We start from the raw sequence: 27,612 nt of genomic DNA on the forward strand, positions 1-27,612 counted from the left end.
TCTTGCCTCCCAGGTGAGCAGGGACCCACTTTGCTAAGAGTAATCCTCAGTGTGATGCCCATAGGTAGAAGGGCACTTCCTTATACGTGGCTTCCATCCAGAGCAGAATGTCTATCTCAACCCCAGGTTCCCAGGGAACACCCCTTACCTGTGGCCAGCCTGGGCTGTTTGAGATTGCCATCTCAGTCCTACCTAGCCCTGTAATTAGAATTTCAGAGTGTTTGTTATCAGCAGTAATTAATCCAAATTCACTCCCCTATCTTTTCTATCCCATTGCCCACCCCATTTAGTACTTTGCAATGGTTAAAAACAAAGGTCATTTTCAAAAGGACTCCCAATTAGAAATGGGTCCTGGAGCGCCTCTGGGGAGTTACAGGTGCAAAGTTTGTTCATTGTAAGAGGATGAGATTTTCCCTTGAAGATCCTAGGTGTGATGGTCGGGGCAGATAGGGGAAGTATGCGGTGATGAAAGCGTCCAGCTTCATAGCGGTTTGCCGGAGGGCTCCTGTGAGCTCTGGAGTAGGAGCCATCTCCCTGACAGACTTCTTCATCATGAGAATTTTCAGTTGGCAGCTTCTCTGCAGCCTTGGTTCTTAGAAATGGAAGCAGGGTTGCCTCTAGCTGCTGGGCAAGTGCCTTCCCATGGAGCTGACCTCCAGCCCAGGCCTCTTAGGATGAGAATGTTCAGACCTGTCTAAAACCAGTAGCAAGCAAGTCCCTGCGTCGACATTCCCTGTCAGGAACATTCCCATTCTCTCAGTGGTCTCTTCTGCGCTTAAACTCCTGGACTCCTGATGTGTTCCATGTGTGTGTGTGTAAGACTGGGTGATCTTTTCTCACCTCTGGTAAGGTCTATAGCTGAGGTTCCATTATCAAAATAGAGACCAATAAGAACACACACATTTACTTAATAAAGTTTTATGTGGCACAGGACTAGTCAGAAGTGAGGATCCAAGAAACCCCATGTGGTTTTACAGCTGGTAAGATGAAGAGTGGACAAAGAAAGAGATTCTGACTTAAGGAGTGAGCAAGGCCTTCTGGGTAGATTTTTTCCTGTCTGTTTTGTTGTCTGCAAGGTACCCCTTTCCTCTCCTCTGTGTGTCTCAGGGTACCTCCTGCAGAGGGTCTTGTGACCTACTTCTAGGAAAGGCAGAAAACTGTTTCATAGCCTGCTGCAGGAGGGAAGGCCAGGGGAAAAGAGCCAGTAAAACCTCCTGCCTCAACTGTTTTCAAGGTGCCCTGTGCTGGGGTTGAGGGTCCCCAGATCCATCATTTCCAGATTAGTTCATTTTAGGGACAAAGCAAACACACAGTTGTCTTGATCATAAGTAGTCATCCAAACATGTCTCTTTCAGGAATGTGTTCCGGAGAACCTGGAGCTGAAGAAGAAGATTTTTGCCCAGCTGGATCGCATCGTGGACGATAGAGTCATCCTAAGCAGTTCCAGCTCTTGTCTGCTTCCTTCCAAGCTGTTTACTGGCTTGGCACACGTGAAGCAGTGCATCGTGGCTCATCCTGTGAGTACATTGTTTGTTTTGTTCCTTTGTGGTGTTGGGGATCAAACCCAGGTCCTCTCACATGCTAGTCAAGTACCAAGGTACACTCCAGCCCTGGGCATGTGATAAGCCTGGGGACTTGATTGTATCTCATTCCTTTTTTAGGGGCAATGCATTACAATGGATCTGCAAGCATCTTGAACTGCTTTATGGAGGTGTCATCCACATGCCACACAATCCGTTAGTAAATTTGGTGGTTTTGCATACATTTAGGATTGTGCAATATCGTCATTTAAAAAAAGGAATATGATCCAAAATTCCTTGGAATTTTATCTGTGCGTCTAAGGTGTCATGGCATAAAACAAGCAGTTTTTAATACTTGAACCCTCCGGGCACTCATCGTGTGGTATAAGGCTAGCTGCTAGGTTAGCAGTCCCATTAACAAGTAAAAGTGCTGCATTAAAAGTGTCCACCCAGGCCGGGGACTGGCTGAATGGAGAAAGGGTATGCTGTACAAGCATGAGGGCCTGGGTTTGAATCCCTAGGACCCGTGTAAACTGAGAATAGTAGTGTGTGCGTCTGTGAACCCTGAACTTCTACAGGGTGGTGTGGGACGCAGAGACAGGCGAACCCCGGAACCTCGAGGGCCAGCTAGCCCTGTGTACGCCGCTGCAAACAACAGAGACCTTGTCTCAAACGAAGTAGAAGGCAAGGCCTGATACCAGAGTTGGTCATCTGACCTCAGAATGTGGCCGTGGCACAAGTGTGTGCACGTGTGCTCTCTCTCTCTCTCTCTCTCTCTCTCTCTCTCTCTCTCTCTCTCACACACACACACACACACACACACGTACACGTACACACATACACACACATGTACACACATACACACACACATACACACACACACACACACACACACACACACACACGCAAGATTTAAAAATGTACATGTCATACAGGAGTTTATAGATATGTCACTTGCCTTGCGTCATTTCCTGAACGTCATTCACAGGAGGATCAGCTCTGTTAAAATGCAAGTTCTGGGTGTCACTGCCAAAATTCTGATTTGGGGCATCTGAGTTGAAGCCCTCTTCTCCTGCTGCTCCCCCTTTACCCATCCACTGTGACCGACTATGCACATTTCCTCACCAGGCACACCTTGTGTGGTCAGCTGGGCCACAGGCTCCGGTTAGCAGGTGAGGGAGGGCTCCGTGAGTCTTGGTGAGGGCAGGGACCAAGCATGGCGGTTTAAAGATCACTCCGTGAGTGATGCTGGAGTCCTGGCCATGAACTCAGCATGACCGTGAAGAACCAGGACAGCCTGTTTGGGTGGGAAAGCTAACTTAGCTCCAGCCAGGAGAAGTAGGATGGTACATTGTGTCATTACCAGCCAAAAGCTACCCAGAGAAGCAGGGCCAGCCCGGCTGGGTGGATGGGAACTGGGCTGGAAGCTGAGGTATTGCGTAAGCCAAGGCCGTAGGGCAGGAGCAAGGGAGAGTATGTGGGGTGGGGTCATGATGGCATGGCTGGGAGAGCCCACACACTGAGAGGGGGCAGGAGGAGGTTTGAAGATGAGAGATGGGGAACCTGGGTTAGTTACTTTTCTTGTTGATGTGGCCAAGTGTCTGACAGGAAGTGAATTAAGGGAGAGAAGGTGTGTTTTAGCTCTTAGGTTGAGGGGCTATCATGGCAGAGAAAACATGGTGGAGAGAAGCAAGGAAAAGGCCGGGGGCAGGGTCAGTTGTGAACCTCAAGACCCAATACACAGTGACCATTTCTCACTTTCTCCAGTGAGAAAAACTACAGGTTCCACAGTCTTCCAGAGCAGCACCAGCAGCTGGGAACCAGGTCTTCAAACCCATGAACTAGTGGGGAGGACAACCTTTTTTTTTTTTTTAAATAAAGATTTATTTATTTTTAGTTTATGTGTTTGGGTGATTTGCCTGCATGTATGTCTGTGTACCACATGTATGCCTGGTGTGTGCAGAGACCAGAAGAGGACCCCAGATCCCCCAGAACTGGAGTTACAGACAGCTGTGAGCTATCATGTGGATGCTGGGAATAGGACCTGAGTCCCCTGAAAGAGTAGAGAGTGCTCTTAACTGCTGAGCCATATATCTAGCCCCACAGAGCGTCTCATATCCAGACCGTTAGCAGCATCCCTTAACCAAAATGCTTGGGACTAAGAGTATTTCCGAATTGAGTTTTGGAATGTTTACATAGTCTTTACGAATTGAGCATTCTTAATCCAAAAATTGCCAAATCTAAAAATTTAGATTTTTTTTTAAGCACAGTGTCAGAGCTTAAAACATTTCAGATACCCAGACGCTTTGGAGGTGGAGAAGTCTCACCAGCAGGGCTCTAGAGGGTCATGAGCGTTACTTTGAAGAACCCTGCGAGTCTAGGTACAGAGCAACAGCACGAAGCCTTGGAAATGCTGCTGTGGCAAAGTCCAGACCTCACAATACAGTGCACAGGGCCACATTTGAAGCCTGAGGAGCTGGGGCTAGAATGGGGGCCAAGGAAAGTCTTCTTCCAAAGAAGAGCAGTTGAGAGGAGGTGCTAGACTGGTTGGGGTGCAGAAAAGGGATGAGTGACTGGACACCCACAAGATGCTCAGTGTCAAGACGCAGGCAGTCCAGACTCCAAGTTTTGCCATATTGTGAAATAGCATTGGAAAGAGTGAACCAAATGAACATAGAATGGAAATGGCTACATTCAGTCACAAAACGTGCAGGTAACATTAGAGTCCAGAGGGACAAGAGCTGAAAGCACCCAGGCATCAAGGCCTGAAGTTGTCTTTTCTCCTGTGATAGGTAGATGTCACAAAAGTCCCTCTGAAAACAGCCACTGCCTGTTACAGTGGACAGCATTTGCTTATAAGAAAGCCAAGCCGGGCGGTGATGGCGCATGTCTTTAATCCCAGCACTCGGGAGGCAGAGCCAGGTGGATCTCTGTGAGTTCGAGGCCAACCTGGGCTACCAAGTGAGTTCCAGGAAAGGCGCAAAGCTACACAAGAGAAACCCTGTCTCGAAAAACCAAAAAAAAAAAAAAAAAAGAAAGCCACCAATTTCTAATCTGTTGTATTGCATTTAAGTTGGTCAAAAAGGAATGCTATTTAAATCAAAGACTTCAGAAATCACTTATATATTCTCAAAAAGACTTTTCCACCTTGTTTAGGCCAAGACAAATGGCATTCAGCAAGTCTAGTTGGTAGATGGCTTTCCTAGTGTATGAATCTGAGTGGGGTGGTAAATGCCTGTAACCCCAGCTTTCAGGAGATGGAGGCAGAGGGCTCTTAGGAGCTGGAGATCATCTTCAGTGGCATGGTGTGTCTGAGGCCTGCCAGGATGTATGAGACCTTCATTCAAACCTAAATAAATACTGAAGACACCATGGTCTTTGGACACAGGACCTGGAGGAGCCAAGCTGGATCTGACTGGAAGCCCCTTCCCTGAGGACTAGCTTTCATGGTATCAGAAGATGTCACCAACAGCCCTGCCCAACTCTGATGCCTTTGAACTACAGCAATGATCAGCACGGCACGATAATTCTAAGGGTGTAATAGTGGCACTCATACCTTAGCAGTAACCAACAGCTGTCTGATTGGACTTATGACCTTCTCAATGAGAGGGAAATTATGCTTGGTACTGGAAGCTTAGTCAACTGCTCAGGTCTAGTGAAGTCATGGATCTTCGAGGAAAACATACCACCACCACTTTAACTAAACCAGCGTAATTCCTAACTACACTCTAAATGTTTACCCTTATAGTCTTCACTCCTCATCAAACGAACTTCTCTTTGCCACAGACAGAGGAGACGATTGCAGAAAACCACAGCCAATCAAAGTGCAGAGAACAAGAGATCCTGTGGAGCCCGGCCCCAGTGAATACATCTATAGCACAACTCTCGTACCTAAGGCTCTGGGGTCACCGTGGAAGAAGGGGAGCCATAGAAACAGGAAGTGACATGACCTGAACATGACCTGGACAAGGATGACACCCATAGACATTCTAACGTGGAAGGGGGAACTCTCATGGGGCTTCAACCCTACACAAAGGGCTAAGGCAGCTAAGCAATGCCGAGAGGGGGAGAAATGGTCCTCCCCGAGGCAGTGGTCCCCCAGTTGGTTATCCAGTACTGGGCCGTCAGTGCTGAAGTGACAATGTACATCCAAACAACATGGTGTGGACTGAGGATGTTGTATTTAGGAATAGATGTAAACCAACAAAGAAAAAGAGGCTATGAATTTGAAAGTACATGGGAGGGGTTGGAGGGAGGGAAGGGAAGAGAGAAATGGTGTACTTATATTTAATTCAAAAAATAAAATGATTAAAAACAAAAATAGAGCATAGATAAATACGCAAACTAAAACATAAATTCAGCCCTCTCTAAAATCAGGTGTGGTGGTTCACTCCTATAATCCCAGGATTAAGGACACTGAGGCAGGAAGCTATAGAGTTATTAAAAAAAAAAAAACCCAAAATACCCAAAAACCAAAAAACAAGGCAAAACAACAACAACAACAAAACAAAATCAAAAGCCACCCCAAGCCCGGCAGTGGTGGCGCATACCTTTAATCCCAGCACTCGGGAGGCAGAGCCAGGCAGATCTCTGTGAGTTCAAGGCCAGCCTGGGCTACAGAGTGAGATCCAGGACAGGCTCCAAAGCTACACAGAGAAACCCTGTCTCGAAAAACAACAACAAAAAGCCACCCCAAATTGATTTACTTAGTGGTAGAGCGTTGCCCAGCTTGCAAAAACCCTAGGTCTCAGTCTTAGTAGGACACAAGAAGAGAGTACGCACACAGTCTTTTATTGTTTTTATGAGGTTTTTTTTTTCTTTAGCCAAAATTGATGTTAACTCAAGCAAATCAGGTCACCAAAGTGAGCCATCTTTGGATTCTGTCATCCTACGGCATCCAGAGGAGTAGGCAGACCATCTGAAATCATATGGACAGTCCTAAATAGTCAAGAGTCATCCCTAGTCTTTGAGAAGCTCCATTTTCTCCCAGTTCCACAGGCCAGACCAGAGTGGCTGAGCTCATGTCCCGAGCCCTATAGCCCTCTGGGATCTTTGCCTGGACAGGAAATCAGATATCAAGGAGGAGGCCTGGTCATGCCCCTGCAGGGCCCTGGCACGGTGGATATTTGCCGTTGCAATAGGTTTGGCCTCCACCTCCACACAGGGAAGCTCCAGTTGGCAAGTTAGGACAGCCCCACGTTCCCTCAGGCACGTTTTCTGCGGGGCAGGGCAGATTTTCTGGTCATCTCTGTTCCAGGGGTGAGTGGAAGGTCCTGAGCAGTGGGTGTGTGCTGTCAGCACCGAGGGCCCTCACGTGGGCTTCAGTATGGGCTTCCTGGACTGCCTGCTTTTCAGAGGCTGCGGAAGATCTGCTACATGAAGCCCCAAAAGGAAAGGGTGTTCATACACCCACCTGCCTTCTCTATTGTGGCTGTTCGTGCCCACAGATGTGTTTTAGATCAGCTTCCCTTCTTGTAGGGAGGAAGTCCGAGTTGGTGTTGTGTAGGGGGTGGCTTTAGAGGCCGTGTCTGTCTTCCCACAGTGTCAGCCGCCCATCACAGCAGCGGAGCATTGGACCTATTTTGGCCTCACTTTTAAAAACTTTCCCTTCATCTTCCTTCCCGATCTGTTATGGGACCAAGGTGTCTGGTGGAGCTAATGGGGCCTCTTAGTGCTCTTTTTCTGTAGGTCAGGTTGCCTAGAAGGAGGCCACAGACTCTGGGATGGACCCAGGTTCCCGTTCAGCTGCAGGGTGTCTCTTCCTGGAATTGGATAAAGGCCTGCTTTTATTTTTATTTTTTTTGTATAAACTGTCCACTGCCACTGTGCTTCCTCCTGGTGTTAGGCAAGGGCTGTACCACTGAGCACCTCCGACCCTCTTATTTCCACAGCGTCTTGCCATGGAGTCCAAGTCATTCTCAAGCTTGAGAGCCCCCTGCCTCATCCTCTTGGGGCCTGGGATGAAAGACCAGCTCCGGGTACCTTTTCTGTAGTGGTATCCTCTGGTTGGATACCAAGTTAGTCCCATTGCTTTACACCCTTGGCTGAGGGAGCCCTGTTGTGATGCACACCCCTGCTTCTAGGCATCCTGGCACCTGGCTGGAGAGGGAGGGCTGATACAGAACATGTTTATAAGGGGGGTCTTCAGCTCATTTCCCGGGAAGCCTGGGAGGAACGGCCCCTGGGGTGGCCGGTGGGTGGATAACTGTCCTGCAGTGTCTGGAGACCATGGCCCCACTCCCCAGGATGGAAAGGAGACATCTGCGGGTATTACCAGGGATCTCCCTGCCTTGGTTAGACCCATGAGGAGAATACCCACCCTGGGCAGACTTAGAAGTGGTGCCACTGTCTGAAGTCTGCTTCCTCTGTCGTGAACATTTTGCTCTCTCCTTTCCTCTGTCCACTGTGTGGCCCAAGGCACTATCACTGCTCGTCCCTGACTCCAAACAGGGATTGATTTCATTGTCAGAGGCCAAGTGCTCTGGGTGGAGCGACGCCATTCTGCCTGGAGGCTCCTGGAGGGACAGGAGAGCGACCAGGTTCCATCTCAGGAGGTCTGAAGGGTCCAGTGTTGGACGGTTGTACCACTTTTTTTTCCTCTTTCTTTCTTTCTTTCTTTTCTTTCTTTCTTTCTTTCTTTCTTTCTTTCTTTCTTTCTTTCTTTCTTTCTTTCTTTCTTTCTTTCTTTCTTTCTTTCTCTCTTTCTCTCTTTCTCTCTTTCTCTCCTCTTTCTCTCTCTCTCTCTCTCTCTCCTTCTCTCCTTCTTTCCTTCCTTCCTTCCTTCCTTCTTTTCTCTTTTTTTTTTTTTTTTTTTTTGAGACTGGGTCTCAACTATATAGCCCTAGCTGACCTGGGAATCTCTGTGTAGAACAGGTTGGTCTCAAAATCACAGAAGCCAAGCCACTTCTGCCTCAGAGTGCTAGGTGCTGAGATTAAAGGCATGCATCACTATGCCTCCTCAGCTGCACAGCTTTTAAACCGGCTATGGGGGATCATGCCAGAATTTGGAGCTGGAGGTGGGGAGATCAGAACACTGTTTTTAATTTCTTTCTTTCTTTCTTTTTTTTTTTTTTGGTTTTTCGAGACAGGGTTTCTCTGTGTAGCTTTGTGCCTTTCCTGGAGCTCACTTGGTAGCCCAGGCTGGCCTCGAACTCACAGAGATCCGCCTGGCTCTGCCTCCCGAGTGCTGGGATTAAAGGCATGTGCCCCCACCACCCGGCTGTTTTTAATTTCTTGAATTAAATTTCTTTTAATTGTGGTAACCATACCACAAAGTTGACCACTTTAACTATTCTAAGGGGTGGTTCAGAGGCATTAAACACACCTTTGTGTTTTTACTGCTCACCATCTTGGAAAGCTTCCCTTCCTGAAGGAGGCTTATCCCTTAAATATCTGTTCCCTCTCTGGCCCCCGCCACTACACACCCTATGATGTATTAACACAACAGAATGTCCCCATATCAAGAGATGCGTGTCTGTTTTTGCCACCTGTGACATTCACAGTGCTGCAAGGACCTGGAACCCAACTTCTCCAGTTCATCTCGAGGTGTACTTCCATTTTTTATAGTCCTTATTTCCTTATTTGAATAATTTTATATTTATTTATGTGCTCTGTGTATGTGTGTGCACATATGCCGACATCATAAGACAGCTTGCAGGAGTTGGTTCTCTCCTTCCAGTACGTGGGCCATAGGGATTGAATTCAGTTGGGAAGCTTGGCAGCTGGGACCTTTACCTCCGGATCCATCCCACTAGCCCCCATAATCTTGATTTTTAAAAGTGTCATAGGTTAAGTAGTTAAGCGAAACAGGTGATTAAGTTGGGGTATTGATTTATATAAGTTACTTATTTAAGTTGAGCCAGGGATATAGCTCCGTGGTAGAGTGCTTGCCTACCATGAGCGAGGCTGTAGGTTCAATTCCCAGCACTAAAAAGAAAAACACAGGCTCATCTTTGTAATACCAGAACCCAGGAAGCTGACAAAGAGAATGTCTGTTGGTTTGAGTCAGTCTGGACTACAGAGTGAGTTTCATATCAACAACTGATTTTTAAAACCAAATAAAATAAATTTAAAAATAACAAAAAATAATAAAGCTTGGCCCTGTGGTCATAAGTGTGGGAGACCCATCCCCAACCCCCACCAGCTGCAACACTCGGGAGAGCAGGCCCTGCACCTCTCCAGGCAGCACAATAGAGCCAACCCTGTCAGTGCAGGAGTGGGTGAGCCAGCCCGGAAGTTGTGACCATGGGAGAGCCGTCCCCATTTCCCATCTGGCCCACAAACCCTACAGCCGTCCGGCCCAGACCAAGGATATGACTTGGCCTGCCCCATCATCCACGCCATCTATGATCTACTGGAGCACGTGAAGGGACCTGACCCGAAGACCCAAAGCTGCAGGGTCTCCACAACACAGGGCAGCAGCAGGATATCCAGGAGGAGCCCCAGTGAGGGCTCAGCATCGATAGGATAGGAGAAACCAGAGGCCTCGAACCAGACTAATGACTCTTTGCAATGAACACTTGCAAGTAAAGATAAACGGGCAAAGGGATTCATGGCAAGACTCACTGTGTCATACTGCAGCTTCCACGACAAGATTTTTAAGTCCCCCCTTTTTCTTTTCCTCTTTTTTCTTAAATTTTGTTTTATTTGACGATGTGCAGGGGCAGAGGGCAGATGTGAAGGGATGGGGAAATGAATGGGATCAAGATACATGATGTAAAAGGCACATAAAATAAATAATAATAGTAGTAATAATAATAATAATGAAGCAGCTTATCCCTGAGTAGATCATTTGCCTTCTGAAGTGGTACCTTTTATCTCTCTCCCCACTAGAAGCCTTTGCAGAGGATATTTGTGTAAGCATCTATGATCAGCAGAGCAAAAGCCATGGAGGGGCTTTCCTCATAGACAGATTGTCATAGTACAGGCTGGTTAGGTACTACTAAGCTGCATTTTCTTGGGATGTTTGCTAGTTCTTGATGAGGAATAGCCAAGGAACTAAGTGTGAACTGAGAAAACCAGACCCGAGGACCGCACCAGCATCTCCCCTAAGTCCCTCCCACTGATGGGGGCCTTCCTGTCTCCAGCCACCCTAAGGTGTGAGGCTGCCCAGGTGCTGTGTTGTCTGCGATTTCCAGAACAGAACAGGACTTTAGATTGCCAAAGTGGGTGAGATGCACAAGGAGGGACCAGGGAAGTACCAAGCTTTGGGAGAGTCTGTTTATGGGGTATTTGAGACAGGAGTTATTCTGTAGCCCAGGCTGGTTTGGAACTCACTATACAGATGAAGCTAGTGTCTACCTGCCCTCTGCCTCAGCCTCCCAGGCTTTGGGGTTACAAGCATGAACCATCACACCTGTCCATCCTGTTCACGTTCTTAACACAGGCAGAGAATGGCCAAGCCTGAGGAGTCTAGGATAGGAAAGTGGTTCTGGACAGTGGCAATGGGTAAAGCTATGCCAATTACTAGTATAGAAACCTTGTCCTGGGAAGGCTGGAGGGCTTGGGGTCCTCTATGATGTATACAAGATAGCAAGGTGCACCTTGTATGTTCTTTTCAAAAACAAAACAATACAGTTCTGTGCTCAACCCCCCCTCCCCCCTGTGTATGCATCCCTTTCTCAAGTCTTATCTTCGGGTGTGGAAGCTAGGGACCTTTCCAAAGTTGCTCCCATTGGACTTGTCACTTGACACAGGTGAGGTGGAGTGGACTAGGCAGCACCCCACTGTCAGCCATGGCCTTGACCCCCTTGTTCTTCTCACCCTCTCATAAGGTCAACCCACCCTACTATGTCCCGCTGGTTGAGCTAATCCCTCACCCAGAGACAGCTCCAGCCACGATGGACAGAACCTATGCCCTGATGAGGAAGATTGGACAGTCCCCAGTGAGAGTCCTGAAGGAGATCGATGGCTTCGTCCTGAACCGCCTGCAGTACGCCATCATCAGCGAGGCCTGGAGACTGGTGCAGGTTCGTGCCCTGTGTCCCTCCTCCCTTCCCTGTTCCTCCTGGCCTCCATCCCATCTTTCTCCTTCTTCCCTGCATCCCTTCTTCCATTCTTCCCTCACTCCCTCCCTTCCTCCCTCCCCTCATGTCTCCCCCCCTTCCTCCCTCTCTCCCTCCCCTCATGTCTTCTCCCCCCCCCCTTCCTCCCTTGCCTCCGTGGTTGAGTAGGAAAGGAGTCACTTTCTGGGTCTGTCAGAGTTAGAGGACACCCAGGGCTCCTTGCTCTCTTCTGGAGACCCAGGGCATTCCATTTGGAAACAGAATACAACATACAACACAGCAGTTCACTGTCTGAGAGATCCCTCTTTCTAAGTCATTATTTGATAGCAAGACACAGTTGCAAACCTCTCCTGCCCTTCGTACAAAATCACCTGTGTGTGAGGTGTTGGATTTTCCCACAGACCCATTTTTACCTCTTGGTGTCAGAATTTTTCAGGATGAGAAAATATTCTTTTTGTACAAACAAACAAACAAACAAACTTGTACTCCCTTAAAGAACCCAGCTTATTCCAAGAACTGGGGGAAACCGTAATAAATACAAAACTTGTTAGTAATAGGCTTGTTTTCTTCATTCAAAAGTACAGCGCCACGTCCATGCAGGTCATAGTAAAGTGTATAAGGGACTGCCTCGTTCTCAGGTGGGGAGGGCAGTGCTTGGCTTGGACCATCCACACTGGGTGTAGTCCCACAGCTCCTTGTCAGCACACAGGACGGGAAGCAAGAAGCCAGCTGCACCTCACCTTTTGTGGGTGTTAGAGTTCCTTCCAGTATTTCCTCCAGACTTCAACAGGTGTGCATGATGTATGCGACTCTCCCTGTTAGAGTCATCGTGTGACCCTGCGTACCTGTACACTGGGTGCACACTGTGCTGTGACTCAGAGTTTAAATCTGCCTCCCACTCTACACCTGCCGTGTACGTGCTGGGATCTCACACTCCTTGAATAATGTTTTAGAAATCAACCAGTGTCAGGACATTTTAAAGAAACTCTACATGTAAAATACCTTCTTTGAGGTCTATTTAAAACAGAACAGCAATCTAGTAGACCCAAGAAAAATTTAGTACTGTAGTACAACAATGGTAAGAAGTGGTGTTGTGGCAATTTTAACTTTTTAGGTTTTGTTTTGTTTTTTCGAGACAGGGTTTCTCTGTGTTGTCTTGGAGCTTGTCCTGGATCTCACTCTGTAGACCAGGCTGGCCTCGAACTCACAGAGATCTGCCTGCCTCTGCCTCCCAAGTGCTGGGATTAAAGGTGTGTGCCACCACCACCTGGCCTTTAGGGTGTGTGTGTGTGTGTAATTAAGTCATATATATATATATCTTGCTTAGTTTTATATATAAAATTAAGTCATATATATATATAAAATTGCTTAGTTTACTTGAAAGTTGTTGACTAACTTTGGAAAGAATGGAGAGACCTGTGTAGGACTTGGGCAGGAGATGTGCACAAACATTGTCTGTGTTTGACCACACAGCGGAACTGATGGTAGATGGAATTCTCTGGGCAGGGTTGGTGGGTCTCCTTGTACTGTTGGGGGGAAGCACACTGAAGCGGATGCTCAGTTCACCTCCCTGCAAGCTCCCATCGGTTTGTGCTGTCTGCCTTTTTTTTTCCAGGAAAATACACGGGAAGGTTAGGGAAGTGTGGCTAGAACCCAAAGTCTTACCTTTCATGTGATTCTAGAAGATAGCCTGTGCTCAAGTTCAAAAGTGATCTGAGGACTGTTAGGACTGAACTGCAGGTGTGTCTCCAGCCTGTAGGGGCTGGGGCTTTAACGCGGACAGGAAGGCAGGCAGAAGGGATGCAGAGAGCATAGGGGTGGAATCCAGCAGTGTGCTTCCTGTTACCATAGCAACTTAGCAGCAGCTCCTCCACCCTTCTCCCAGGACCTTGAGCAGGGGAGCCTGGATATTGGCTCTCTGCTGAAACAGTTGCTGGTATGGGCTTCTGTGTGTCTGCATGGACCCCGTCCTGTCTACATGTTTCCAAAGCTGAGTGAGAGGCTGTGGTTCATCTTGAGGTGACTCTAGAGAAATCCTCCCCACAGTAACTGTGCCAGCTGCAGGACCCCTCTCCCGTAGAAGTGTGTCTGATGCTGTACCTGCCGGGAGTTGGCTTAAGGATACCCAACTATTGTGTACATTTTTATGGGAAGGGGCCTGGTTCCTCTTCAGCCACTGCCGTCAGCAAAGGTTGGAAACCCTCTGCAGAGCGCTGCCCTCCTGGTGCGGATCTGACTGCTGTGCTCGCAGCCTCTGTTCCAGGCAGAGGTTAAGTGACTCCTCACCACTTCAGATAGAGCCTGTTGGACTTAGTTTACATTTTGGGGTGTTCAACTTGATGGGAGTGTTTCAACTTGGACTGGGGGTTTCCCAAGTTTGCTTCAACACTCTAGGGTAATTTTACTATCAAAAAGAGCAGAATTGAGGCGAGTCACAGGCCTTGTAAAGACCCCCTTCCTTCCCTCCCCTCCCTTTCTCACTTCTTCCATATCCCCACTCTCTCTCATTGGCTTTTGGAGACAAGGTCATTTTAAGAAGGCCAGGCTGGTTTGAAACTCATCATACAACCTGTGTGAGCCTCGAACCACTTAATCCTCTGTTATAGACAGGCACCAATGGACTGGCCCAGAGCTTCTCTTTGCATGTAAAGCCTGGGCTGGGTTCCACATGTGACTGGAATACCCGATCCTCAGCCTGGACTGAGAGAACAGAATGAGCTTCCATATGTGAGGTGGCTTCCCCACCTCTCCAGTTCCCCATAGGTGCACTGTCTCCTTGTTCTCTGGAAAGAGAGAAAGGCTCTTTCTGCTCCACACAAGTCTGGTGCATTCATTGGTGGAACTTTGTTCCAGATGTAAAGAGCCTCAGAGCTTTTGTCCAGACATCTTGGTGCAAATTCTGTTTCCTGTCATCTGTGTGAGCTCTGGATAGATCAAAGCCAAGTATGCCTGTCCATGTCCTGACCCTATGTTAGGTCTAGGACAGGGTAAGACAAGTAGTGGGCCTGGATGAAACCCAGACTATTTCTACCCAGCATGGCAGTGTTTTGATGCTGATGTGGAAAGAGGAAGTTGCCTTGGTGTTCACTGGCTGTGATTCTCAGAGTTACATTGACTTTCTTGGTATGGAGCCAGCCCAGTCTGGAATAACTCTCACTTGCTCATGGACTTTCTTTATATATTTAATTTAAAAGTTTTACTTTTAATTGATAAACCATTATGCTTATTTGTGGAATGCACAGTGGTGTTTGACTCTCTCTTCTGTTCTCCGTGTTTGCACTGATACACACTCTCATGTGATATACTGTTTACTTTAGACATTGCTGAGTTCCATTTGTTTATTTTTGCATCTGAATTCATGGCAGATATTTACTGGTAGTTCCCAAGCTGTATTATGTGACTTTGATTCCAGGGTAGTTCCCAGTCGTTCTTAACCTGTGTGTTGTGAGCCCTTCGGGGATCGAACCACCCTTTCAAAGGTGTCGCCTAAGACCATCAGAAAACACAGGTCTTGACATGACGATTCCTAACAGCAGCAAGATTACAGTTACGAAGTAGCAATGAAAATGATTTTATGGTTGGGGGTCACCACAGCATGAGGAACTGTATTAAAGGGTCACAGCGTTAGGAAGGTTGAGGAACATTGTACTAGGCTCTACCACCTCCCAATAGTGCCAAGCCAGACACGAAGGCCTTTGGGGGACACTTAATGTCTAAACAGCAGAAAGTTTTCTTTCATCGATCAGTATCTATGTTTCCTGTTCTAAATTCCAGTCACTAATTACAGAGGGCATAATTGAATTCTTGTAGCTAAGCAACCAAGATCAATTCTAAGAGAAGCAAAGGAGGGGTGACATGGGAGAAGACTCCCCTGTGGACTTGTCCACCGGCAGGTGCTTGTGAAGGGGTACCATGCTGCAGTGGCATTTCTGGGTGAGTGAAAGTACAGTAGTAAGAGGCATGTTCTTATCCTCTTTGCACACCCTAGCCGTGACTTGCTGTTTGCTGCTGTCCCCATACTTTCTGGGGGAAGAATGGTACCCATGGAAATGAAGGAACCAGGGTCTGTAGTATTGTCTCATAGATGTTAGTTCTGTTTTGTCCTCTTTTCTAGTCTGGCTTCATATCTGGGGCACAGAAGACCTTCCTGAACTGGTAAATGCTGGGCATACAGGTCTGGCTGCAGTCTAGTAACACTAACATTTCCCTGCCAGGGCTCGGTCACTGGGTGATGACATCCTTTTGGCTGGGGAGGGAATTTCAAGTTCATGTTCCTGAGGCATTAACACAGTGAGGGAAGTTGTGTTGTGATGAAAAGTCTCTGGCCAGACAATAGCTGAGTTTATTCCCCATAAATTCTTTCCCCATCAGGGTAAGGTAGGTGGAGGAGCCTGGAATGAATCATGAAGCCATCATCAGGTTCTCAGCCTGTTGGCATGTTTTGGTGGTAAGCCTTAGAAATAGCTTACCATGGGTTTTATCCTTCTAAGTGGTTTAATCCCTAGCAGGATTCCTGTTCTTAGGGCCCTATGGGAGTGAAGAGAAAGCATTCCCTTTGCCCTTGAGAAGTTTAGGGATAGACTGACAAGCAACAAGGTATGCAAATTTGTTACCCTGCCTGGAGGACATCACAGGATCGTGAGTGCCCAATAACCCCTCAAGGTTCAGATGGTTATGTGCCCTTTTTTGTAAGGGAGAGGAGGAAAATGGCAGAATATAGGGCATATTTGAGGGGCAGTAATTTCTAGGCAGAATGAGTGACCTGGAAAACAGATAGTAGTTCATAAACCATTCTTTTTGGAAGTTGAGTGGACTCAGGAGATGGATAAGAGCTTGTGTCAAAGTCTGTCCAGGGATGGTGGCATCTCAATCATCGTCCTGTGGTAGGCAGGTTTAGTTCATGAAACCTCAGAGAGATAAAGGCAGTTGTTTTTCTCTTTGGTGAGTCTAGTCTTCAGACAGGAACAGGAAAGTTAGCCTGTGTACGTGGTCTTCCAGCATCTGCCAACACACAAGGCACTTGACTTAAAGTTGGTGTGCTGTGTTCTGGGGAGATAGTCTACGGCCCCTGCATCCTGAGATACTGGATTCAGTTCTTAGCCTCTTAGCCTTTCACAAGGGGCATGGTCTGTGGCATCTGATCAAGACGCCCTGGGGGGTTCGTTTCAGACACAGAGTGCCAAGTGCTGGGAGAATTATTCCAGTTAATAAAGTGCACTTCAAAGATCACATCGTCAGATTAGCTGGTGAGGCTCCTTCCGGAGAGCTGCAGCGTGGACTTCTGCTGAGTATTACTTACCTGAAGTTGCTGCAGGAATTAGAAATCAGCCCAGCCCACCCAGCACAGGTACCTGCTCATCGCAGTCAACTTCCCCTTTGTAGGATGTCGGAGCTTGGAAAACTTTAGTCTCCGTTTTCCATGATCAGATATTTTCAGATTTGCCAATCAGTTCTCAACATCAGGGGAAATACACTGCTATTTTAGACTTTACACAAGAGGAAATCGACCAATAAGTTGAGTGGCTTGGTCTACACACTGCAGCCTGGTTGGGAATTGAGACCCACACCCACCCGCCTCTGTTGCAGGGTCTATGATGCAGTGGAGATGATGATGATGATGATGATGATGATGATGATGATGATGATGATGGACTGTTTCTTCCTGGGCTATGATGAGGACCAGGTGGAGATCTCTGTGTAAGGGCTAGACCAGTGTCCGACAGGTAGCTTATGGTGAGACCTTCTCATTTATCCTTCTTTCTCATGCGGAGCCGCTCTTGCCAGGGATGCTCGAAGACGGTGGTTCTCAGTCTTCCTAATGATGTATGCCACCCTTTAATACAGTTCCTCGTGTTGTGGTGACACCCACCACAAAATTATTTTGTCGCTACTTTGTAACTGTAGTTTTGCTACTGTTATGAATTGTAATGTAAATATTTGTGTTTTCCGATGGTCTTAGCCAACCCCTGTGAAAAGATCCTTTAGCCCTCACACCCACCCACAATGAGTTGAGACCCACAGGTTGAGAACCAGTGCTCTAAGCTGAGGCCCTCACATCCTGTCTATGTAGGTGACATCCCTCAGGACTTCCTGGGCCTGACCTGGGTGCTTATGAGAAATGCAGTCTGTAGCTCCTCCGCCCCTCCCCGCCCCCAGCCTGTGGAGTCAGAATCTGTACTGTGACTAGCCAAGGGATTCTAATGGATGTCAACGCTGGAGAAGCCTTGGATGTGGCTTCCCTGAAGCCTGGGCCTGAAAGTCTCCTTAGACTGGGTTTCATCTGTTCAAAGATAAACTCTGCACATTACAGCTGGTGGGGTAACTTAGTTGACTGGCAGCTCTCTGTTCCTTAATAGAATATGAATACCAGTTTGGCCTGAACTTGATGGAGTCTCCATTTCACGGAGAACATGACATTTCACTTCTCGATTGTTTTTCCTCTTTATTTCCCTCTGCCTGCCTATATGTGTTTTGTTCTATCTCTTTATCTGGAACTCAGACCTCCCATCGATACCAGCTTCTACTTAAATACAGGTTCTGGTGATTTTGATGCTGTGTGAATTTGAGCCCCAGTTTAAAACACTGAGTGCCTCTGGCTGTTCCAAAAGAGATGTGAAAATTGATTTTTGACACAGGGTCTCAGTGTGTAGCCTTGGCTATTTTGGAACTTGCTATGTAGACCAGGGTGGCTTTGAACTCACAGAGATCTGCCTGCCTCTGCCTTGTGAGTATTGGGATTAAAAGTGTATAGCTCCATTCCAGGCTCAAACGTTTTTTAACTTTTTTTTTCTTTTTTTAAAGTTTTAGTTCACCCTCATTAAAGCACCGATATGGGTTTGGGATGTAGCTCATTGGTAGAGTGCTTGCCACGCATGCGTGAGGTGCTAGTTTTGATGCCCAGTACCGCATAAACCGTGGGAGTTTGAGGCCAGTCTAGGTTTAAATGAGACCCTGTCTCAAGAAACAAAAACAAAAGTGAAAAACAAACAGGTTGAACAGACGCAAGACTGGAATTGTCCGGAGGTGAGAATTGCTCTTCTCAACGCAAGCTCCCTGGCCAGACCCTATCTCACTTGGAATTGCTTCCCGGTCACATTGCTCACACATGTAACACCAGCCACACCTCACCCGTTCATTTCCTGAGCAGAGATGCAAATTGTGATCAGGTTTTCTGTCAGGAGAGAACGTCCGTGAGTAGAACAGGAACCTGGAGGATGAGGAGCCTGGGAATGTACAGCCAGGTCTGGGGAGAGTTGTAGATCATAGTTCTGTTCAGATACCCTGCTTGCAGCAAGGGGGTTTGGGGGTATCTGGCTGCCAGCAGCATACAGAAGGGAGAGCTCTTAGCTACCTGCAGGATGCAGGAGGCCAGTGTGTCTACCACAGCCAACAAGTCGCCAGAGGGAATCAGAGTTTTCTTAGGTTTATCTCTTTTCAGTCTCTCAACCCCATGAAGCTGGCTGAAGACTTTCCTGACCAGATTCCTTATGAAGAAGCTGCTCAGTCCAAGGCAACATGTCTGTCAGGCTGCCACATCACTGAGGCTGATGCATGACTGTTCCTGGGACCAGCTCCCTGTGGGTGACCTTCTATGCAGACTCACTGAGAACAGGCCGCACTCCGGGCAGGAGAGCTTTTGGGGGAGCCCGGAACTATACCAGAGCCCCACTTCCAAGTCAGCACAGCGTCCAGGTCAGCAGCAACCAGGAGATGCTCCCAGAAGTAGGAGCAGCTGATGTGTAGTCTGGCTCTCTGGAAATCTCAGTGAAAACTAGCAAACTGAATATTAGAAATGGCATGTGAAGAGCATCATCTGTACAATCGAGTGGGGCTTGTCCCAGGAATGCGAGAATGGTTCCACACAAGCAGATCTGTAAGTGTGAAGCATCCCATCAACAAACAAAGAGCAAAACCCATGTGACCCCCTAGGGAGATGCCAAAAAGCATTTGCCAGAATTCAGCATCCTTCTGTGATGCAAACAGACAAACTCCATATGTTAGGTAAAGAAACGAGTGTACCTTGGCTGGATTGGTAACACATGCCTTTAATCCTAGCACTCAGAAGGCAGAGGCAAGTAGATCTCTGTGAGTTTGAGACGAGCCTGGTCTACACAGTGAATTTGAGGCTAGTCGGGGATACATAGTAAGCCCCTGTCTCAAAGAAAAGGAAGATAAAAGAAAGAATACCTCAACACAACAAAGGCCATGTTTACCAAACCCACAGCAAGCATCATAATTCAGAGTTCACATATCAGTAAGTCAAAACCTTTCCCTCTACAATCAAGGAAAAGCAGAGGCTTCTCACGTCACTGCCTTTTTGATATCTTTGGCGCTGGAGGCTTCCTTTTGATTCAGACCGCTTTGTACCAAACTTTATTCCCAGGTGACTCCTCAGTTAAAGTTCAGGTTGAGTGTTCCTAAACAAGGCACCTGAAATCTGAAATACTTCCAAATATAAAACTTAGTGATTCTAATGTTAGATTAAAATAAGTTTTAGATTTCAGGTTTTTGGATTAGTGGCACTCAGCCAGTACTCTATGCAAATATTCCAATGTGTGAAAAGCTCTAAAATCCGGTGGACCTCCAGTTCTCAGTGGTCCTGGGGTCCTGGGGTCCTCAGCATGCTGGACGAAGCCTTAGTCCATGCTGCTGTCTCTGTTGGTGTCTGGCAGGAAACTGACCTTCCAGAAAACGGTGGATCCTTTTTGTTCTTGTGTTTGGTTTTAAGGTTAAGATGTACGGTAACACAGGTCATTGTCTAACTAAACACGGTCATCTATACAATGGGCTGAGAAATAGTGCTCTGGAAATTATAATTTTATTCTATTTTAGAACTTTAAAGAAAATTCCAAGGGGAAAATGCCCCTAGCTTTGCCCTGTCCCAAGTCCAATTTCTTTCTTCTCTCCAGGCTTTCATCCATCCATCATAAATGCTTTGCCCTGATATTTGTTGTTGTTTAATGGCTTCCTTATTTCATTTGGTTGACTTTTAAATGTTGGGATGTTTCTCCCATTGTGGGTTGTTTTGAAATCGCTTCTGTTTCTGTCATGACCTTGACTCAGTGACTCCTTTGCCTTTGTCCTTGGGGGTCTTTTCATGGGTAGTCTGGGATGTGGGCTCTCCAGACCAGGGACTGTCATTTTCATCACTTACTGTATGTGACCAGAATGTCCCCGAGAGTGAGATGTGCTTCTGCCAACCAAAGGGCACATGGGATACTTGTCCCCAGCAGGCTCACCTGTCAGGGCCACCTGCTGCTTCCCACCCCATCCTGTGGAGGTTGGAGGGAGAACTTTAGCTCTTCTGTGTCTTTCAGATGGCTCTTGACAAGATGTGTGTTTTCTAGGCATGATTCAGTGTCCTGTTGCATGAGCTGAGTGTGGGCTTCGGTAGACTTTTCCACAGTTAGCAAAATCTGCCCCTGTCATCATGCAGGAATGTCTGTGTCCTGCTTCCAAGAACTCTTGTAAGTGTTGGCAAGAGGCCATGCTGCTTACAAACCTGTGAGTAACTATAGGTCATGAGGCAGTTCTCAGACATCTTTTATTTTCTCCTTATTAAGATTTCCTCTTGCCTCACATATCCCTGGAAGGTGGCATGGGTGGGGTGGGAGTGTTTAGGCCAGGTCTTTTTTGCTCTTACTCCTGGAGCTGGAGTTACAGGTTGCTGGGAACCACCTGATGTGGATGCTGGGAACCAAACTCAGATCTTCTGCAAGGGCAGTGTGTGCTCTTGACTGCTGAGCTCTCTCTCTCTCTCTCTCTCTCTCTCTCTCTCTCTCTCTCTCTCTAGCATCCTTAGCTTTCTGCATCATGTTTGTGGTGGAGAAGAGCAGTGATGTGTGGAGAAGAAATAAAAAACAATGTATAAGACTATTCCGGTAGAGAGAACTAACCCATGGTCCCACTTCATTTCTTGTGAGAGCTGTACCACGATAGTCCTCGGTTTGCAAGACCAATGCTCTAATCGGTAAACTATGGAGCCCAAACACTTCTCAGTTTCAACCTCCAGACCCCAAACTCTCTGTTTCTGGACCATCCGCAAGGGCTCCAGGAATGAGCGTCTCCAAGAGGGACAGCACTGAACCTGGCTCTTGCTGGAGTTGTCTTATCCAGTCTACCTCAGGAGACAGACACTGCTGAAGCTCAGGGTTGTTCCACATCAGTAGGGGCCGAAGTGGACCCTTGGCCTGTGAGGTCTTCCCAGTGGCCGAGATACAGCAGACCCACCTTCCTTCCTGTTCCCCTTAGGTGACGGAGGGTGGCAGAGCCACGAGTCTTACTGTGCACACCACAGTCTGGAACTTACTCATAACACCGCCTCTTCCTACTCTTCACCCCTCATCTTTCTCCATGAAGACACTGGGCGCACACCCTCACAGTTGGGGTTGAAGGTTGGGGGAGGGAAGAACCCCAGTGGAACCTCATCTGCATGCCTGGTAGCGAGGCTGGGTCCCTGAACGTGACCGTGGTGGCCAAGTCAGGACTGTTTTGCTCAGAGCTCCTTGACAACTCAGGAGCAAGTGTGGGAAATCAACAAAACAAAAATGGGAGAAGACAACTGGGAATTGGCTTTTAAAAATGAGGCGAGGTGGCCAGGATTAAAATGAGAAAATTCAGGGAACATGGGGGCAAGCAACCATGTGTGAGAAAATGAGAAGGATGGACGGTCGAGGAGAAGATAAGTGTGCGTGGCAAGTGGAAGTGGCGACAGTCACGAGATTTAGTCATCAAATATTGTGCACCATGCCAGGCCTGCCTCCCTCCTTCTGTCACGCGGGATGCTGCACCCCTTACTTACGTGGTCCTTGACCTGTCTTCTCCTTTGTCTCTCACCTCACAGATACTCAGGTTGGACAGTGTGGGGGTCCCGAAGGGACTTTGTGCCTCAGCTGACCCTATCTACACAGAGTTATTCTCTATAATCTGGATGGGCTACATCTTGCCGGTTCAGAAGTCTAAAAAGTTGAACTGAGGCCTCCCCGAGACTTGGCAGCTCACAATCACATAAGCCAATTCCTTATACTAAATCTCCGTACGTGTGTGTGTGTGTGTGTGTGTGTGTGTGTGTGTGTGTGTGTGTATGTACTGTGAGCTCTCTGTATCTGTGGGTTCTCCATCTGCAGTTCAAGGGACTACAGATTGAAAGTATTTTTTAAAAACTGAACATGTATAGAGTTCCATTCTTTCTTCTCTAGACAAGATGTCATGACAAATTTTAAATTACATTGATTTGTTTGTGGAGTGTGTGTGTTGTGGGGGATGCATTCATGCATACATATGGAGGTCAGATGACTGTTTGCAGGGATTGGTTCTCTCTCTCTACCCTGTGAGACCCAAGGATTGAACTCAGGTTATCAGGTTTGGCCGCCAGCACCTTTACCGATTGAGCCATCTTGTTCGATCACATTATTACATAGTGCTTCTGCTGTATGAGGTGTTGTAAGTCACCAGTGGCGGGTTAGTCTATGGGAAGATGCACATAGGCTGTAAGACAGTTCCATTCCACTTTATTTGAGGGACTTGAGTATCCACGAACTTTGGTAAGGGGAGATGGGATATTCTGTAACAAATTTTCCATAGACACTGAGAGAAAAGGGGGGGGGAGAAAGGGAGAGAGCATGTGTGTGTTTCTGTGTGTCACCACTAAAAGAATTCTGTCTGGCACACCCCCAAAAACCTTTAATTATGCTTAAAATGTGTGTCAGCGTAACTGAACACTTCCTTCGCTGCCCCGTGTGTTCTTGCCTCTCTGATGACTGTCTTGCCCCTCCCGGTCCCCAATGCACCAGTGTAAATTGTGGTAAGTCCCAGATCTTAAAGAAAAGCCAGACCAGAAGTTTTCCAAGTGAAAGGGGATTCCTTACCGGTGTGTCTGGGCCCTCCTCACCCTGAGGTTTCTCAGAATGTGGCACAAAAGCCAGGCTTTGAACAGACAGTGATGGTAGTGTTCGTTGCTCTGTGTGAGTTTTTAGGACTCTCCTAACCTCCTGGGACTGTTCTTTGTACTTGCATCTTGAGAATTTTGCCACAAAATGGAGGAAGTACCGATAGCGATTCTGATAAGTATTAAACTGGGTTGGCATCAGGTTCCATGTTCCATCTAGGTTCCAGGAGTCATTTGTCAGCACTTTTTTTCTACCTCTTCTGCCACTGAGGATATTTGTTCTATGTACCATCATCCATGTTGTTATACAGTTGGAGTGGAAATGAGTTCAGGAGAGAAACTGAGGACCAGTGCATCCTGAGTGTGAAGCCTGTAGTTCAGCGTGTAGTGCAGCTTCCAGGAGAAGTGCACATGATTGCCTCAGTGATGTGAAATTTCAGTCAGCAAGGATCAGGATTGAATGGAAATACTCACGGTCGTCTTCCTCTAGATTAACGTCTAGGTAAAAACATAAGTTTGAGGAATCCCCTTGAAAATCCCATACAGGGCAGAAAGAGATGCAGAAGTGAAGAGAATACAATATTCTTCCCTTTTCTGTCTGTCCTGGGGAGCGGGGAGGGGGGCATGAGGAAAATAGACTGCTTTGCTCCAGACGACACCAGAAAGAAAGGCAAGCTGCTGGGAATTGGTAGGGCACTTGACTAGCATGTGTGAGGCCCAAGTTCCTCCTATTTCCAGCAAAAAGACAAAAAAGGCAAAAAAAAAAAAAAAAAAAAAAAAAAAAAAAAGGAAAAAGAAAAGAATTTGTGTAGCTCACTGTTCGAGTGTTTTGTAATTCTTTTAAAGTCAGTTCTAAAAATACTGAATCTAACTGTAGAAGAAAGAACTGGACAGCATTGCCAGCATAGGGTGGCTTCAATGTTTGTGTCTATCACAGTTTGAAGGTGAAAGTGAAAAACTTCAGGCATTTTGGAATGATGAGCTGGAACTCTAGGTTGAAGGAGGGTCTTCAGACCACCCCCTGCCTCTCACGACATTCCAGGGTCAGAAGAATGCAGGAACCCCTCACCCTGAGGCAGGTTAGGAAAGCAAGAGCTCGCCAGGTAGGAAGGAGCAGCTGGGAAGGACGATTCTACATCGGATGGTCTTCTAGATGGTTCTGGACGTTACCATGGCTTTCTGTGGATTCTTGCCTCCTCAGTGCCCTCTCTTCTTACAGTTTTGTTTTGAGGAGTGAAAGGAAGCGATGATACTTGTCAGCATTTGGGTGAACTGAATAAATGACTTTGCTCTTCTGGGCAGTCCAAATAAACACATGGTAGGGTGGTTAGTGGTAGCAAGAGACCCAGTGTGACTCCACGGTGCCCTACCAGGTCAGAGTGCCGCATACATCATGGCACCCTGTCTTTGGAAGGCGGTGAGAGATGAGAACTCCTGCACACAGTGCTGGTGCCTGGGGGAATGGGTATGACGCAATGCTCTGGGGAGCAGCATAGCATTGCCTAATAAAGCAGAAGATGGAGCATGGGCCCAGCAGTTGTTCTCAGACATAGGCTGGAATTGCGTTCCAGAATATTCTCTGTCGCCCTATGTATAGGAGCTGTACACTAGAATCAACAAGAATGGACAAACTCTAGGCACACGTAGAGTAGGTGCATCTGTATTTACTTTTATTTTTGTAGTTCTGTGGGTGGAACCCAGGGCTTGGCACATGTTAAGAAGGTGAGCCTCACCCCCATCCCTGTGTATATCTTAAAAACCATGATATTGAGAAACAGAATCAAGTCGCACGAGAATGCATACTACGTACTACTCGATTAGAAGTGTGCGAAGAAAAGCAAACTCCGAGGGCCGGTCTCAAAAGCCAGGGCATGGTTATTATAGAAAGTGGGTGTCTGTCTTTAGGAAGATAGTGAGCTGGTGCCAGGTCCTTGCTTTATCACGGGTCTCTGCACTGTGTGTGCATCTTGAGCGCATACAGCCTTTCTGTCTTCATGTCTCATGTGCTGCGGCTCGATGGAACGTGCTTCTCTGAAGTTGAGTTGCTTAGTCAGATGTGACCGAGACTTGTCATTCCAGGGTGGTGGGCTCTGTCTTCATCTTGGTTCTGCAATTCTGTCCTCTCCCTCAACTGAACTGGGGTTGTCGTCCAAACACGCACAGACCCAAGACTCCTCTCTTTTTCATTCACTGGGGTACAGTAGCAGTGGTGGTAGGTACTGCAAATCCGCTTTCCCAACTGTCCTAAGTCTTGTTACCTTTGGAGTCTGGGAAGTGGAAAATGCCTGCTGACCAGGCCAGCAGGGGGCTCTTCAGCCTCTGATGCCCAATCCCAGGGGCATCTGGAGGACAAAGGGTTCCTTCCAGAGGAACCCTGAGGACCATGATGATGTCTCGGATCCCTCCTTCAGGCTGACAAGATGTCAGACTGAGGTGACATGTCTGATGGGAGCAATGTGCACAGGGTGACAGTGTATGGATGTATCTCCATAAAGGACCTGGGTCCTCCAGGTGAGGACTGACAGGGGCCTTCCAGAGCTGCTTATGGCATGGTTAGTGGCCTTACAAATATCAAGTCCACAGGACCCTCTCTGGAAGAAACTGCTCAGGAAAGAGTCCCTGAGTGGCAGGTTCTACAGAATGCTACCAGTCTAGCCAGCAGGAATTTGGGGGAAATGTTTCTCTGCCCTCCTGAGAATTGAGATGCCCAGGGTACAGAGGTCCTCAGCAGGGTGTGAACCTGCAGTGAGTTGCCAGAATGTACCACTGGTGACTTAAGTCTTGCACCTGAAGCCATGCACACAAATGGGCTGGTTTTCTAAGCACAGCACATAACAACTTTTCTCTTGCTTGGCACTTCACATTTGCAGAAACTTCTAGGGCCCCACCTTGGCAAACAAACCCATCCTAAGCCGTATTTCATCAAAGAATGGCATTTCCTACAAACTCATTAAAAGCTGAACAAGGCCTGGCTTGCAGGCAGGTGAAGCCTGAGAGCTACTTCCCATTCTCTGGGGTGTTTAAACACCATCCCATCTCCTGATCAAATATCCAGAACCTCCCCCCCCACCCTCCCCACCCCACCCCACACCCGTCTTTTCCTTGGGTCTACTTTATCTTTCCTGTCTCCAAAGCTGCAGGTGATACGTGGTGATGGTAAAGAGGAGAAGAGGTACAGATTGATTGCAGGTCTCAGTATTTGGACCTTGAAACTCTTTTTTCAGAACTCACACATATAGGATAGTTTGGTTGTAAAAACAATTCCATTAAAATATTACAGTGCATGAAACAGTGGGGTTTTTTGAGGGGGGTGGCGATACTGCCTACAAAAAGTTAGGACAAGCAGTGTTAACAAAATTGCCTTTCTAGAGAACTAAACTGTGTATTACCGCCTTCTCCTCATGTAGGAAGGAATAGTGTCTCCTAACGACCTGGACCTGGTCATGTCAGATGGGCTGGGCATGCGGTACGCATTCATTGGACCCTTGGAGACTATGCACCTCAATGCTGAAGGTATGCCTGGGACAGGGATGGTGTTCTGTGGTATCGAGTATTTCTGTGAGCTTTCCTATCTGCCAGCCTGTGCTGTTTCTTTTTAAGCAGTGTGATAATGGCAGTATCTTGAAGGACTCCCATCAACCCTAGTAACTCCGACAGGGCTGAGGCACAGAGTCCTGTGGACTGGTACAGAAGTCCACACGGGGTCTGTGAAGCTCGGGGGTCTGGATGTAAGGAGTCCTTGATGGAGTCCAAAGGAAGAAAGGGAAGTGCTGTGATGAGGACTGCTGCGTAGCTTGTCGCTTGATGAGAGAGGAGCAAGAGGGAGAGCCAGGCGAGAGGCAGCAGTGCCACATCGTCCCCAGTGATGCTTCTGGAGTTATCTTCTGCCCGCTCACGAGTGCCTGTGGGTGTGGGCTTCCCAAAGGTCGGGAGTCACAAGGCAGGTGCTTTACAGGAGAGGCCTGGCAAGGTGGGCCAGACCACTGTCCAGAAGCTGACTTCAGAGGCTCGGGCAAGTCAGCATGACCTGGTTAGTTCCAAAGAAAAATAACTTGAGAGTGAAGTGGATTTTTAAAGAATGCAAAGACGACCCATACTAAAAATAATTAAAGTGTTGAAACCCATACTAAATCAAAACACATCAATGCAGTGATGTACCAAAGTCTGAAAAGATGTTGCCTACACGTTAGCTATCTCTTGG

General features: G+C 47.5%; 1 protein-coding gene across 2 annotated transcripts in view; it reads left to right on the plus strand.

The window, feature by feature from the left end:
• The window catches only part of Cryl1 (crystallin lambda 1), a 114,707-nt gene that overhangs the window by 77,997 nt on the left and 9,098 nt on the right, over positions 1-27,612 (plus strand). For both annotated transcript variants that reach the window (XM_028870418.2, XM_037208498.1), the window contains 3 exons: positions 1,356-1,517; positions 11,294-11,488; positions 26,819-26,924. In XM_028870418.2, coding sequence (XP_028726251.1) covers positions 1,356-1,517; positions 11,294-11,488; positions 26,819-26,924 — 463 coding nt within the window. The remainder of the gene's footprint in view (positions 1-1,355; positions 1,518-11,293; positions 11,489-26,818; positions 26,925-27,612) is intronic.

This window comes from Peromyscus leucopus, chromosome 9 (genome assembly GCF_004664715.2).
Source record: "Peromyscus leucopus breed LL Stock chromosome 9, UCI_PerLeu_2.1, whole genome shotgun sequence".
Classification (NCBI taxonomy): Eukaryota; Metazoa; Chordata; class Mammalia; order Rodentia; family Cricetidae; genus Peromyscus; species Peromyscus leucopus.